This window comes from Sorex araneus, chromosome 3 (assembly GCF_027595985.1).
Source record: "Sorex araneus isolate mSorAra2 chromosome 3, mSorAra2.pri, whole genome shotgun sequence".
NCBI classification, from domain to species: Eukaryota; Metazoa; Chordata; class Mammalia; order Eulipotyphla; family Soricidae; genus Sorex; species Sorex araneus.
Window position 1 is genome coordinate 10,346,495 of NC_073304.1, and position 13,471 is coordinate 10,359,965.

Consider the following 13,471-nt stretch of genomic DNA (forward strand, 5'->3'; position numbering starts at 1 on the left):
CCCACGCTACAGATTCTGTACTCAGGAATCACTCCTGGTGGTGCTCCAGGGACTATATGGGATGCCAGCGATCAAACCCCGGTCGGCCGCATGCAAGGCTAACGCCCTCCCCACTGGACTGTCGTTCTGGCCCTCCCTGGACTCTTTTCACCTTGTGTCCAGTCCTGGCCCCTGGGGCACCTGAGGCCAGTGTTGGAGGGACGCCTTGAAGCGAGCGTGTCCAGCCCTGCCCACCCACCCGCCGTGGACCTCAGCCGCAGGCACCCGTCCACATCATGCCCCCCTCCTCACTCTCCCCCTCCCCCCATAGGTCAAGGACCTGGAGCAGGAGAAGGACCAGCTCAACCAGGCAGTGTGGACGCTGCGGGAGCGGAGTCAGGGGGCCGCCCAGGACGGGGAGAAGGAGAAGGAGGCCAAGGCCCTACAGCAGGCGCTGCTGACGGCTCGCAGCCAGCTGGGGCGGCTGGAGGACGAGAAGCAGCTGCTCCAGGAGGAGCTGGCGCAGGAGAAGGAGAAGGGCGAGCGGGCGGGCGCGCTGGAGGCGCAGCTTCGGCGGCTGGAGGCGGAGAAGGCGGCGCTGGCGGCCGAGGCCAGCTCCCTGCGCGCGGGCTCGGAGCGGGCGGCCTCGCTGGAGCAGGAGAGCCGGGGCCTGGCGCTGGAGAACCGGCAGCTGCGCAAGTCGCTGGACACGCTGCAGAACGTGTCGGTGCAGCTGCAGGAGCTGGAGCGAGCCCACAAGCAGCAGGACGGCGAGAACGCGGAGCTGCGGCAGATGGTGGAGAGCCTGCGCTTCGCGGGCGCGCAGGTGGCGCGCATGGAGCGGGAGAACCAGGAGCTGGCGCGGGAGCGGGACGGGCTGCGGCAGAGTGTGGAGCGGCTCAAGGCGCGCAGCCGCGAGGCCGAGCACCTGCAGCGCGGCCTGGAGGATGCGCGCGCCGAGAACCTGCGGCTGCAGCAGGGCCTGGACGCGGGCGCGCACCGGGTGCAGGAGCTCGAGCGCCAGCTGCGCGAGCGGGACGCGGAGACGCAGGTGCTGCGGCCGGCGCAGCAGCAGCTGGCGCGGGCCGACGCGGAGCGCCTGGCGCTGGAGCAGGAGGTGGCCCAGCTGGAGAAGGACAAGAAGCTGCTGGAGAAGGAGAACCGGCGGCTGTGGCAGCAGGTGGAGCTCAAGGACGCCGTGCTGGACGACAGCGCCGCCAAGCTGTCCGCCGCCGAGCGGGACTGCCGCGCCCTGGACAAGGAGCTGGCCCGCTGCCGGGACGCCGCCGACAGGCTCCGGGAGCTGGAGCAGGACAACCGGACCCTCAGCCAGCAGGTCACTGTCCACAGCCGGACGCTGGCGACGCTGAGGGAGGTGAGTGCTGGGCTCGGTGCTGGGAGCCTCCCGGGGCCCAATTTTTCTATATGTAACTTTTAAAATGTTGTAAATTTTATTTATTTATTTATTTATTTTTGGTTTTTGGGTCACACCCGGCGATGCACAGGGGTTACTCCTGGCTCATGCACTCAGGAATTACTCCTGGCGGTGCTCGGGGGACCATATGGGATGCTGGGATTCGAACCTGGGTCTGCCGCGTGCAAGGCAAACGCCCTACCTGCTGTGCTATCACTCCAGCCCGTAAAATGTTTTAAATTTTAAATCGCCTTGAGATACAGTTACAGATTTACAAACTTTCATGATTATGGGTTTTGGTTTTTTTGCTTTTTGGGTCATACCCAGTCATGCTCAGGGGTCACTCCTGGCTCATGCACTCAGGAATTACCCCTGGCATATGGGATGCTGGGATTCGAACCCGGGTCGGCTGCGTGCAAGGCAAACTCCCTACCCGCTGTGCTATCACTCCAGCCCTGTGATTACATTTCAGTCATACAATAATTGAGCACCCATCCCTCCACCAGTGCCCATTCTCCACCACCTGTGTTCCCAGTATCCCTCCCGCCACTCCCACCCCTTCCTACTCCCCGCCTCTGTGGCAGGCACATTCCCTCTTACTCTCTCCTTTGGGGTATTGTGGGTCGCAATATGTCCTGTTTGGACCATAGTCTACTTTCAGCACGCATCTCCCATCTGGAGCAAGCCCTCTAAGCGTCACTTTTTTTTTGGGGGGGGGGCTCTTTGGGTCACACCTGGCGATGCTCAGGGTTATTCCCAGCTTTGCACTCAGAAAGTACTCCTGGCAGTGCTTGGGGAACCACATGGGATGCCGGGGATTGAATCCTGGGGGTCAGACGCGTCCAAGGCAAATGCCCTACCTGCTGACCTATCGGTCTGGCCCTCCCTGGACTCTTTTCACCTTGTGTCCATGGGACTCGCCAGGCCAGTGTTGGGGGAAGGCCTCAAAGCGAGCGTGTCCGGTTCTGTGCACGGGCGGCCACGTTCTCCTGCTTGGCCACCTGCCGGGTTCTGGTCTCATGCCCCCACCTCTGCTCGTGGCTCCCAGCATGCTTCAGAGCAGGGGCTTGGTTGGTCCCGTGGACTGGTGGCGTCACGTTTGTCTTTAGGTGGTTTTTTTTTTTCCCTTCCCGTATGTTCTCTTCAGTTTTCCGGTTTGCGGGGAGGCTTCGGGGCTATGGGAAGGGGGCAGATGGCCAGCCTGGGGCCCTGTCCTGTGCTCCCTGCTGTGCGTGGGCACCTCGTGGTCCTCCTTGCAGGCTGCCCGGGGTTTCGGCACGACTAGTTGCCACGGTAGATGGGCTTGCTTAGTGCTCATGTGGCCTGGAACGCCTGCCGTGACCCAGGTGGACCGGCCACTCCTGGCGATGCTCAGGAATTGAGTCCTGCCTGAGGGGGCCAAATAGAGGATGTCGGGGGTCCAACCTGGGTCAGCCGCGTGCAAGGCCAGCGCCCTCCCCGCTGTGGCTGCTGGATGGGGCTTCTGTGCTGGGTGACTTGGACAGGCCCCCCCAGGGGTGGACGAGGCGGGCCGAGAGGGGGACGATGGCCACGCTTGGGAATGGTGGGGCAGTAGGTCCCAGCTGCGTGCGCGTGAGGACGAGGAGGCTCGTGGGGGTGCGCCCAGAGCGGGGGTCCTGCCGAGACGCTGAGGCTCCCCGTGGCAGGGGAGAGGGACCCGCACACCCATCCCAGGCTCCTCCCCACTCCCTGGCCTCTGTGCTCTCGGCAGCAGCCCCCGAGTCAGGACGTCTCTCTGGCCGGCACCTGCGGGGAGCCGGCGGGAGGCGGACTGGGCTCCGCGCTGCCAGGTTGCCCCAAGGGACGTCCCTGGGACCCTCTGCCCCTATGTGGTGCACCCTGCTTTGCCCTCGGCCGCCTCTCTGGCTCCTGCCTCGGGCCCGTCCCCTCCTCTTGCGGCAGCCCCGGTGCTGGGTCCAGACAGCTCTCCCCAGGGCAGGGCCCGTGCCCCCTGCCCCCACCTGCTCACCCCGTTCCTCCCCCCTACGCCCCTCGCTGTCCACACAGGACCTGGTGCAGGAGAAGCTGCGCAGCCAGCAGCTGAGCGGCGAGCTGGACACGCTGATGCAGGAGCTGGACAAGCCCGGCCGCAGCGCCAGGGAGGAGTGGGCACCGCGCGACACGTGAGCAGGCCCCCGTGCCCCCCCCCCCCCCCCCCCCCGTTGCTCTCAGGCCTCTTGGGTGTTCCGGGCGTTTTTTTAAGTAGATCGCTCTTTCTGTTCGTTTGTTCTTTTTGGGCTCTTTGGGGGTCCCACCCAACGATGCTCAGGGGTCACTCCTGGCTCTGCACTCAGAAGTCACTCCTGGCGGTGCTCAGGGGACCCTGTGGGATCCGGGGATCGAAGCCTGGTCATCCACATGCAAGGCCCACACCCTTCTCGCTGGACTGTCGCCCTGGCCCCATAGATAGGCTTCACAGAGCGGTTTGATGTGATTTGATTTTCCTGGTTTGGGGGCCATGCCCAGAGTGCTCAGGGATCACTCCTGGCTCTGCACTCAGGAATCGCTCCCGGCGGTGCTCGGGGACCAGATGGGATGCCAGGGATTGAACCCAGGTCGGCTGCGTGCAAGACAGGCACCCTCCCCGCCGTGCTGTCGCTCCGGCCCCCTTTGTAGAGCAGTTTTAACACACGGGTGCTGGCGTGTACCCTCAGCGTGCAGTTGAGTTCCTTAATGAACACGGGCCAGCGCTGGCGTCTCCTGTTACTTTGGAAGGAGATGCCAGACAGTGCCAGCCGGGTGGTGTCACCGGGATGCACTCACCCTTCTTGTACCGAGTTTGCCGCCTGGGGCTGGGGGACGGCCTAAGGGGCTTTGCATGCAGGAGCTGGGTTCAGCCCCCGACACCTCCTGGGCCAGCAGTGGGCTGGGAGGAGCCCCCGGAGCAGCGCAGGAAGTGCCCGATGCCCAGCCACCCACAGGGGGAGGGAGATAATGACCCTGATGACCCTGGCCTTTGCCGCAGTGACTGGGCAGGGTCTGTTTTCCCCGGGGAGCATGACCCCCCTCCCCACCTCCTGCCTCGAGTCGGGACACGCCCACCCGGCGTGCAACACCTTTTGCGCCTGGCGGAAGGTGTTAACCTCGCGTAGATCGCACTGGGCTCACCTGGCCATGCCCCCGGACTCTCAGACGGAAAGGGCCTGTCCACTGCGGGTACCCCACCAAGCGGTGACCCTAGATTTGAAGGCGTTGGGTGTTGGGTTCATCCAGGAACTGCCAGGCTCCGGAGGTCCAAAATGAGTCGACGATGAACAGCACGCTGGCCGGGAGAGAGGAGAAGATCGTGTCCCTGGAGGCCCAGGTGGAGGAGAAGGTCAGCCTGAACCAGCAGCTCGAGAGCGAGCTACAGGCGGTGAGTGAGGGCCTGACCCTGCCTGCACCCGTCAGCCGCACCTGGCACCTGTCAGCTCTCGTCTGTCGCTTGTGAGCCTCATGTGTTCCTTGTCAGCCCTCACCTGTCACCCCTCAGACCTCACCTGTCACCTGCCAGCTCTTGTCACCCACCTGTCTTCACCCATCAACCTCACCTGGCACCTGTCAGCCTCATCTGTTACCTGTCAGCCCTACCTGTCACCCATCAGCCTTCCCTGTCACCCATCAGCCCATACCTGTCATCTGTCACCCATCATCCCTTACCTGTCACGTGTGAATTCTTTTTTTTTTTCTTTTTCTTTTTGGGTCACACCCAGCGATGTTCAGGGGTTACTCCTGGCTTTTGCACTCAGGAATTACTCCTGGCGGTGCTTGGGGGACCTTATGGGATGCCGGGGATTGAACTTAGGTCGGCCACATGCAAGGCAAACACCCTACTTGCTGTATGGTCGCTCCGGCCCTCACCTTTGCGCCCTTCCCTTCACCTGTCACCTGGTTGGGCGGCTGTGCAGAAGCCCAACAGGCTGGATCTGCACCTGCCCCCCCCCTCCCTGCACGTGTGTGTGTCTCGTGTGTCTTGGTGTGTCTTCCCTCCCTCCCTCCCCCCGCCCCGTCCCCGCTCGCAGCTCCCTGGGCTCCAGGGCTCCTCGGGCCCCAGGCCCCTGCCCTTGCTGCCGTCTGGGCCGGGTGCTGGGGGGGCTGCACCCCCTCCACGCCGGCTCAGGTGCCGCCTGCCCGCCCACAGGTGCGGAAGGAGTGCCAGCTGCTGCGGCAGCACTGGGAGGAGGGCGCGGGCGCGGCCGCGCACCAGGAGGCCACCATGGAGTTGCTGCGCGTGAAGGACCGGGTCATCGAGCTGGAGCGCAGCGTGAGCAACGGGGCGGGGCGGGGCGGGACGGGGTGGTGGGGGCGGGGCGTGGGGGGGGTCCTGGCCGGGGAGCTGAGCGGCCCCGCGTCCCGCGCCCTAGAACGCGGCGCTGCAGGCGGAGAGGCAGCTGCTGAAGGAGCAGGCGCAGCAGCGGGAGACGCAGGGCGCGGCGCTGAGCGCGCAGATGCGCGCGCTGCAGGAGCACAACGCGGCGCTGCAGACGCAGACGGCGCAGCTTCAGGTAGGCGGCCGGCGCTCACCCGGCAGTGCTCGCGTCCCGACGTCCGGCTCCGTGCTGGGGGGTGGGGCGGGGTCGCTCCGGTCACGTGTAGCAGGCAAGCGGCTCCCAACCCCCCTGGAAACGCCCAGCCCCTAGCCCTAGCGGTCCTTCTGTGAGGGTCTCTGTAAATCGCACTTCCTAGCCTCGAGGTCATCGTGGGTGGTGAGCCCCGTGTTGCTGCGTTACTGTTACTGTTACTGTTACTGTTACTGTTACTGTGTTACTGAAGTCTGCTCCTTAAGAAACCAGTGGGAGCGATCTGGAAGGCCCGGAAATGGCTCAGGGGCTGAGCTGGCGATGGATCCTCGGGTTTGATCCCTGGGAACCGTATGGCTCAATCCTCAAATCCCTGAGAATGAATGGCCCAAAAACCAGAAGAGGAAGGAAGGAAGGAGGGAGGAAGGAGAGCCGGAAGGGTGGGAGGCGGGGAAGGGGGCATTGACCCCTGGTGATTTCTGTTGTGATGATTTTGGGTTGATGCCAGCCCAGGATGGGCACGGAGGGATGTCTGGTCATCATGGGTGGACGGCTCGTAGACATCATCAGGTAGGTCAGGCGGGTTGCTAGAGTGTTCCAGAAGCTCTCTCCCCGCCTTCTGATCTTTCTGATTTCTTTTCCCCTCTCTATTTAAAGAGGAGGCATTGGGGGCCAGAGGGCTAGTGCGGCAGGCAGGGCTTTTGCCTTGCACGTGGCCATGGCAGGTTCATCCCCTGCACCACACACGGTTTCCCAGAGGAGAGATCAGCCTGGAGCACTGCCGGGCGTAGCCCAGCACAACAGGAGAACGGGGGCTTGTAGAAGCAGGGGATGGGGCTGGAGAGAGCACAGGGGGGCATCCCATCCGGCCCCTGAGCACAGAGCTGGGAGCAAGCCATGGATACCACCTGACCCCCCTGCCCCCCCAAAAAAATGTAGTTTTCAGAGGATGGGACTGGAGAGGGTGCTTGCTTTGATGTGGCCAACCCGGGTTCAGTCCCAGCACCCTGCATAGCCCTTCCTACCAGAGCTGAGCACGGAGCCAGGAGTACGCCCTGAGCACCACCGGGGGTAGCCCCAGAGCAAACAGAAGAGAATAGAAATGGTCGGAGGGGCTTGGGGGTGTGGCCCAGAGGGCGGGGCCCAGCCCCTGGCGCTGCACACACACCCGCCCGCCCGCCCAGGAGCAGGACGAGGCTCAGAGCTGGGAGTGGTCCCCGAGCACTGCCCGGTTTGGCCCCCGAAACAAGTAGGAATGAAAGTCGGGGCCGGGAGATGGTGCAGGAGGGGCGGCCCTTACTCCAGCTCAGCCCCCGCAGGGCATGGTGCCCCAGCACGGGGTGGGCGGCCCTAGAGAGGAGGGGGCGGGGCCACCAGCCCAGACCGTCAGCGAGCGCCTCTCTGGGTCGGTGTCTGTGCTGGTGGTCGGCTCCCTCTGGGGTCCAGGTGGGGGGTCCCTAACCCGCCCCCCCCCCCGCAGGTGGAGAACTCCACCCTGAGCTCGCAGAGCACCGCGCTGGCCGCCCAGTACGCGCTGCTGCAGAGCCAGCAGGCGGCGCGGGAGACGCAGGCGGAGGCCGAGCAGAGGCAGCAGGAGCGGCTGGCGGCCGCCCACGAGGCGCTGCAGCAGGACCACGAGCACCTGGGCGCCCTGCACGAGCGCCAGTCGGCCGAGTACGAGGCGCTCATCCGCCAGCACAGCTGCCTCAAGGCGCTGCACCGCAGCCTGGAGCTGGAGCACAGGGAGCTGCGGGACAGGTGCGTGCCCGGGACACGGCAGGCACACACAGGGACACAGGCCAGGCACACACAGGGCCCAGCACGCGGAACACGAGCCCGGCAGGCAGACATACACGGGCCATGCACACACAGGGACACAGGTCAGGCACATACAGTGATGTGGGTCAGGCACACACAGGGATTGAGGGACATGGGGTCAGGCACACAGGAACAAGGGGACACTTAGACACACACACGGGCCCATGACACTCGGAGTCAGGCACACACAATGGACACAACTCGGGGTCAGGCACACACACATGGGCGCAAGAACACGGGGTCAGACACAGACAGACACACCCCAATACACCTGCACCCGCCAATGCTGGGCCCTGAGCACCTGCCTGGCCCCTCCGTCATGGCCCACGTGTGGCGGCCTGGTGGGAGGGGGGGTACCAGGTGGGGAGCACTGTCTTAGCTTTGAATCTGGGCGCTCCTGAGCCATCCGTGCACATGGCTGAACCTGGGGGCACATCAGGCCTCTGCCCACCCTGACGAAGTCTGGCAGCTCAGGAGGGGGGAACTGAGGCCAGGGGCTCGGCTCCGGGGGCTGAAGGACGAGTGTGTGAGGCCCTCAGCGCTGTCTCTTGCTACTGTGTGGCCCCCCCGGGCACTGCCGGAAGTGACCCTCAGCACCTCTGGGTATAATGCCCCCCATCAGCCCCATTAAGACAGAGAGGATCGAGGCTCAGGAAGGTGGATTTGGGGGGCTTCATACACCCCTCCTGAGCACCGGGCCTGGGCCCTGCCTGGGGCGTGGGGAGCCGCTGTCCGGGCGGGAGGGCTCAGGCTCTCTGCTGGGCACCTGGCGTCCAGCGCTGGGTGTGTAGTTCCCTTCCTGTGTGGGCCCAGGAGCCCCCTGGAAACGGGGAAGCCCCTCGGGTGGGCGGGGCGGAGGGGGCGGGGCTGCCCTGCGGGACACCAGAAGGTCCCGAAGACCCGTCAGGTGGGGTCCTCAGCCGACCGCTGCCCGCTCCCTGCCCCGGCCCCCGCAGCTCGGCTGGGGACCCCCACGGCCTCCGTGTGTCCCCCAGGCACGGGGCGGCCCTGAAGCACGAGGCCCGGCTGGAGGAGCTGGAGGCGGCGCTGCAGCAGGAACAGCAGAGCGGGGCGGCCGCCGCGGGCGAGAACCAGAGGCTGCGGGCGGAGCTGGACCGGTGAGCGGCCCGGGGGCGGGGCTGGACCGGTGAGCGGCCCTGGGGCAGGGCGGGGTGGGGTGGGGCGGGGCTGGCCGGCAGGGAGGGGTCGGGGTGGAGCGTCTGGGGACCTTCAGGGTCAGTGCGTCAGGTTCCCAGGATTGTGTACTGCAGGGGGACAACGGGGGACAGCCTGACCGGGTCCCCTCACCTTCTGCACAGCCCTGCCCTCCCTGAGGCCCTGGAGACCCTCCTAGTGTGCCCAGCCGCTGTGTTGGTGCCGACCCCTGTGTTGAGCTGGAAAACCGCTCAGTGCCAGCCTGGGATTTTCCCGTGAACTGTCTTGTCGGGGGCCGGTGCACAGTCATGGGAGTCAGGATTTCGGGTTGGTTCTGGGGCCACACTGGAGGTGCCCAGGGACTTCTCCCAGCTCAGTGCTCAGGGATTGCTTCCAGCGGTGCTCGGGAGACCATGGGGTACCCGGCAAGGCTGACCTTAGTTCCATCCCCGCCATCCCATCTGGTCCCCCAAGCACTGCCAGGAGTGATTGCTGAGTGCAGAGCCAGGAGAAACCCCTGAGCACCGCTGGGTGTGGCCCCAAAAGCAAACAAAACCAAAACCAGAAAGATCGGGTAACTGTAGGTGGGGGCTCACTAGGCCCTGTGATGGGCTGCAGTGAGTCCGGCCAGTTGATGGACGCAGGCAGCACCCACGAAGTGGACAGTCTCTTGGAGAGCAGCTGCATTCTCTGAACGCTGATGGGGAAGCTCGCAGTCATTCCCTGCTGATAAACTAATTCACTAAAACAAGTTAAAAATCCAGTGCCAGAGATCGACCAATGGATAGGGTGTTTGCCTTCCACGGGGACTATCGGGGTTCGATCCCGGGCACCCTGTATGGTCAGCGCCCAGGGCAGAGAAAGTGAGAAGAGGTTTCACGATACCTCACGGTGACATCAGGAGGGGAACTCAGAAAGGGGCTTGGTCAGGGTCGGGTAGCTTTGCCCCGCACACACCCACCCAGGTTCAATCCCCAGCATCCCATATGGTTCCCCCGAGCACCGCCAGCAGTTATTTCTGAGTGCAGAGCCAGGAGTAACCCCTGAGCATTGCCGGGTGTGCCCCCAAAACAAACAAAAAGAGCTTGGAAAGAAAGCTGGGAGAGCTTTAGCATTTTACATCAAGTTCTGGTTCTATATTTTTGAAAAAGTTATTTTCCCCCGAGGCTGCAGATGGACCCGAGTCCGTGTCCGGCACCTCACGGTGTGCCTTGGTTGACATGGGCGTCCGAGCTGCTCCGTCCAACATCAGGGCACCAGGCGCGCCCTCTCTGAAGTCTGGGGTCCTGGTCTGAAAGCCCCCAATTGGGTCGCACCCCCTCGATTTTTTCCAAGGCCCAGAAAAGTGATGGTGGAGTCAGAGAGATAGCACAAGGGTTAGTTAGGTGCTCCTCTGGCAAACGGCTGGCCCGGGTTTGAGTCCCGACATCCCAGAAGGTCCCCCCAGTACTCCACCAGGAGTGGTCCCTGAGCACCGCCAGGTGCAACCCCCAAACAGGACGGCGGTGGGGCCCCCTCTCTAGCCCCTTCGCCTCGTGTCCCGCCTCCCCGCCCAGGGTCAGCAGCCTGCACCAGCAGCTGCAGGGGGAGCACGAGGAGCTGCGGGCGCACACCAAGGAGCTCAAGACGGCCCTGAACACGTCGCAGCTGGAGCTGAACCGCTGGCAGGCGCGCTTCGACCAGCTCAAGGAGCAGCACCAGAGCATGGACCTCTCCCTGACCAAGATGGACACCCACTGCGAGGTGCCGCCCAGCCCAGGAGTGGCCGCTAGGGGTGCCGGGGCTCCAGCATGCGGCCGCCCACGTGGACGGCTGGGTTCTGCCGGAACCCCACCCCCACCCCCCGCCCACGCATGGCCTTTGCTCGTGGTGCAGGGGGGAGGGGGGAGGGGGCGGGCGTGGAAACGGGGATGAAGGGGGGTTTCAGCATCGCGTCCCGGTGACTGAGCCTTAGGTGGTCTGCCTTGTAGCTGCTCTCCCGGCTCAAGGGGAACTTAGAAGAGGAGAACCATCACCTCCTGAGCCAGATCCAGCTGCTGAGCCAGCAGAACCAGATGCTTCTGGAGCAGAACCTGGAGAGCAAGGAGCAGTACCACGAGGAGCAGAAGCAGTACATGTAAGGCTGCGGCCGGCCCCCGAAGGCCACCCCTGCTGACCACCCTACACCATGCCCAACCCTGCTGGCCCCGCCCACATCGCTGGCCCCGCCCACATCATCACACCCTGCTGGCTCTGCCCATGCCAGCACCAGCTCCCATTGGCCCCGCCCATATCGCTGGCCCCGCCCACACCATCGCAGACTACTGGCCCCGCCCACGCCAGCACCAACACCAGCTGGGGAGGAGTCCATGTCCCCGAGGGACAGTGCTCAAGTGAGCATCAGGACCAGGGGAGGATTCTAGGTCCCGAGGGACAGGAAGGGACAGTGCTTCGTGCAAGCACCATATGGGCCAGGCAGGTTGCACTCCACTGTGCTCTGGTTGGAGGGTCCCAGGGACCCTGTGCCCCGTTGTTTCTTCGTGATAGCCCTGCTGCACCTTGAAGGTGCCCGTCCACTGCCCCCTGGATGCCGGCAGGCCGCCGGGGCCAGTCTGGCCTGGAGCCCCCCAAGTGAGTTGCAGGTTTGCTGTGGGGTCGGAGTGGAACCCTGCCCCGGGGCGGCTGGGATGAGGCATAGCTCCCGGAGTTGACGTGGGACTGTGGGTTCTCCAGCACTCGGGGCCGCATAGCTGAGGACAGAGTGACAATCCATGTTGCTGGAGGGGGCCGGGGAACCTCCTTTTGTGGCAGAGCCTGGGGGCGCCCCCCCTTCTGGGCAGGACCTCGCAGCCTCGGACCAGAGGCTCTGGAACTGTCCACTTAGGCAGGGGGGGGGGGTGGAGGCGGGGGGAGGGTTCAGATCTGCCAAAAAGGCAACATGAGACAACTAGTTTTCTGTTGCTGATTATGATGTAGCACATGTTGCACGGCCGCAATAGCGGCCACTCAATTTTGGAATTCTGAAATTCTAACAATTGAATCTGGCGGGATTTCTGCCGGAAGTCGCTGGGTTCCAAGATCTGTTTCTGTGTCCCTGGGATCATGGCCGTTAAGCAGCCTGATCAGGAGCCAGAGAGGCCGTTCCTGGGTGGTGACTCGGGCTTGCGTTGGGGCGGGGGGAGGAAGGGGCCGGCTCCACCCCCATCCTGCGAGGCCCGTACCTGGCTGTCCACTGGCTTTGGAAGACGGCGGCCCCCAAGCCGCCAGGGGGAGCAGACAGGTGGATCGATCGGCACCTTTTCCCACCTGGGGTGGTGAAAAGGACTTTGCTTTAAAGTAAACTATGCAAAAGACGTAAGAGAAGGAGGAAAGCGTCTCACTTCTGAGTGCAAGTGTCCTTAGAAGGGTCTGGCCCTACAAGTTAACAGAGTCTGATTAGGGGCAAAGGTGATTGACTGGCTGGGGAGGAGAGCACAGAGAGTTACAGATAAGCACAGAGGCATGGGAGTGACTCGGGAGCACTGTGATGGCAGTAACCCGATAAACTTAAGCCCCCTGTGGCCAGGGAGAAAGGACAAACCAGTGTTATCCTACAGTACTGGGGCCACCCGCGGTGCTCAGGGCTTCTGCCTGACTGTACCTGGGGTCACTCCGGGCAGGGCTCAGGGGGCCTGAAGGGTGCTGGGGATGGAACCCAGGTCAGCTGCATGCCAACCAAGAGCCCTGCCCTGGTGTGTCCTCTGTCTCGGAAGGGTCACTGGAAACGGCCTTCAGTGGGTGCTGGGTGGTCGCGCCCCCTTTTTGTTGCCTGTCCTCATTTCTGCAGGGCGGACCCCTGCCCTCCTTGACCTGTGTCTGAGCCTGAGGCTGGGGCACCCCCACACACACACACACCTCCCCCCCGACCTCTGCATGATGCTCCCACTTGCGTCTCCCCTCACTCGCTCTGCCGGGTCAGTCGCTTCTCTCTTCCCTTTGCAGAGACAAGCTCAACGCCTTACGGAGACACAAGGAAAAACTGGAAGAAAAAATCATGGATCAGTACAAGTTCTACGACCCCTCTCCCAAAAAGTGAGTTGTGGGGCAGAGCGATAGCACAGCAGATAGGGCTGTGCACATGGCTGACCCGGGTTCGATTCCCCGGCATCCCTTATGGTCCCTGAGCACCGCCAGGAGTAATTCCTGAGTGCAGAGCCGGGAGTCACCCCTGAGCATCGCCAGGTGTGACCCAAAAGCCAAAAAAGAAAAATAAATAGATAAATAAAATTAAAATTAAATAAAAAAAAGCCAAAAAAGCAAAAGAAAAATGAGCAAAAAGTGAGTCGGGTTTCAGGGGCTTCTCTAGGCTGGAGGGCCCTTCCCCACCAGGTGTGGCCCCAAACCAAACACGGGTCCAAGGAGAAGTCCTTCGGGAGCCTCAGTCCTCACAACACTTCTCTGGACCCGCTGGGCCCCAGCCTCGGGAGACCCTCCTTCCTTCCCCTTTTGTGGATTCTGTCTGTCGGGGTGATATTGGGGGTCCAGACTCGTGGCCTCCCTCTTGCAAGGTGCTCTGAGCCCCTGAGCCCTCAGGCCTCCGTGCCTGGGGCCGGCCCGTCGCATCATT

At 63.5% G+C, this 13,471-nt stretch overlaps 1 protein-coding gene across 1 annotated transcript in view; it reads left to right on the forward strand.

Annotated features, from left to right (window-relative positions):
* Nucleotides 1–13,471, forward strand: part of CCDC88C (coiled-coil domain containing 88C) — a 96,016-nt gene that overhangs the window by 68,035 nt on the left and 14,510 nt on the right. Inside the window, exons 12-21 of the mRNA XM_055131924.1 lie at nt 311–1,354; nt 3,422–3,537; nt 4,628–4,769; nt 5,535–5,657; nt 5,758–5,898; nt 7,394–7,671; nt 8,727–8,849; nt 10,443–10,629; nt 10,857–11,002; nt 12,847–12,936. Of these exons, the coding sequence (XP_054987899.1) occupies nt 311–1,354; nt 3,422–3,537; nt 4,628–4,769; nt 5,535–5,657; nt 5,758–5,898; nt 7,394–7,671; nt 8,727–8,849; nt 10,443–10,629; nt 10,857–11,002; nt 12,847–12,936 (2,390 nt within the window). The remainder of the gene's footprint in view (nt 1–310; nt 1,355–3,421; nt 3,538–4,627; nt 4,770–5,534; nt 5,658–5,757; nt 5,899–7,393; nt 7,672–8,726; nt 8,850–10,442; nt 10,630–10,856; nt 11,003–12,846; nt 12,937–13,471) is intronic.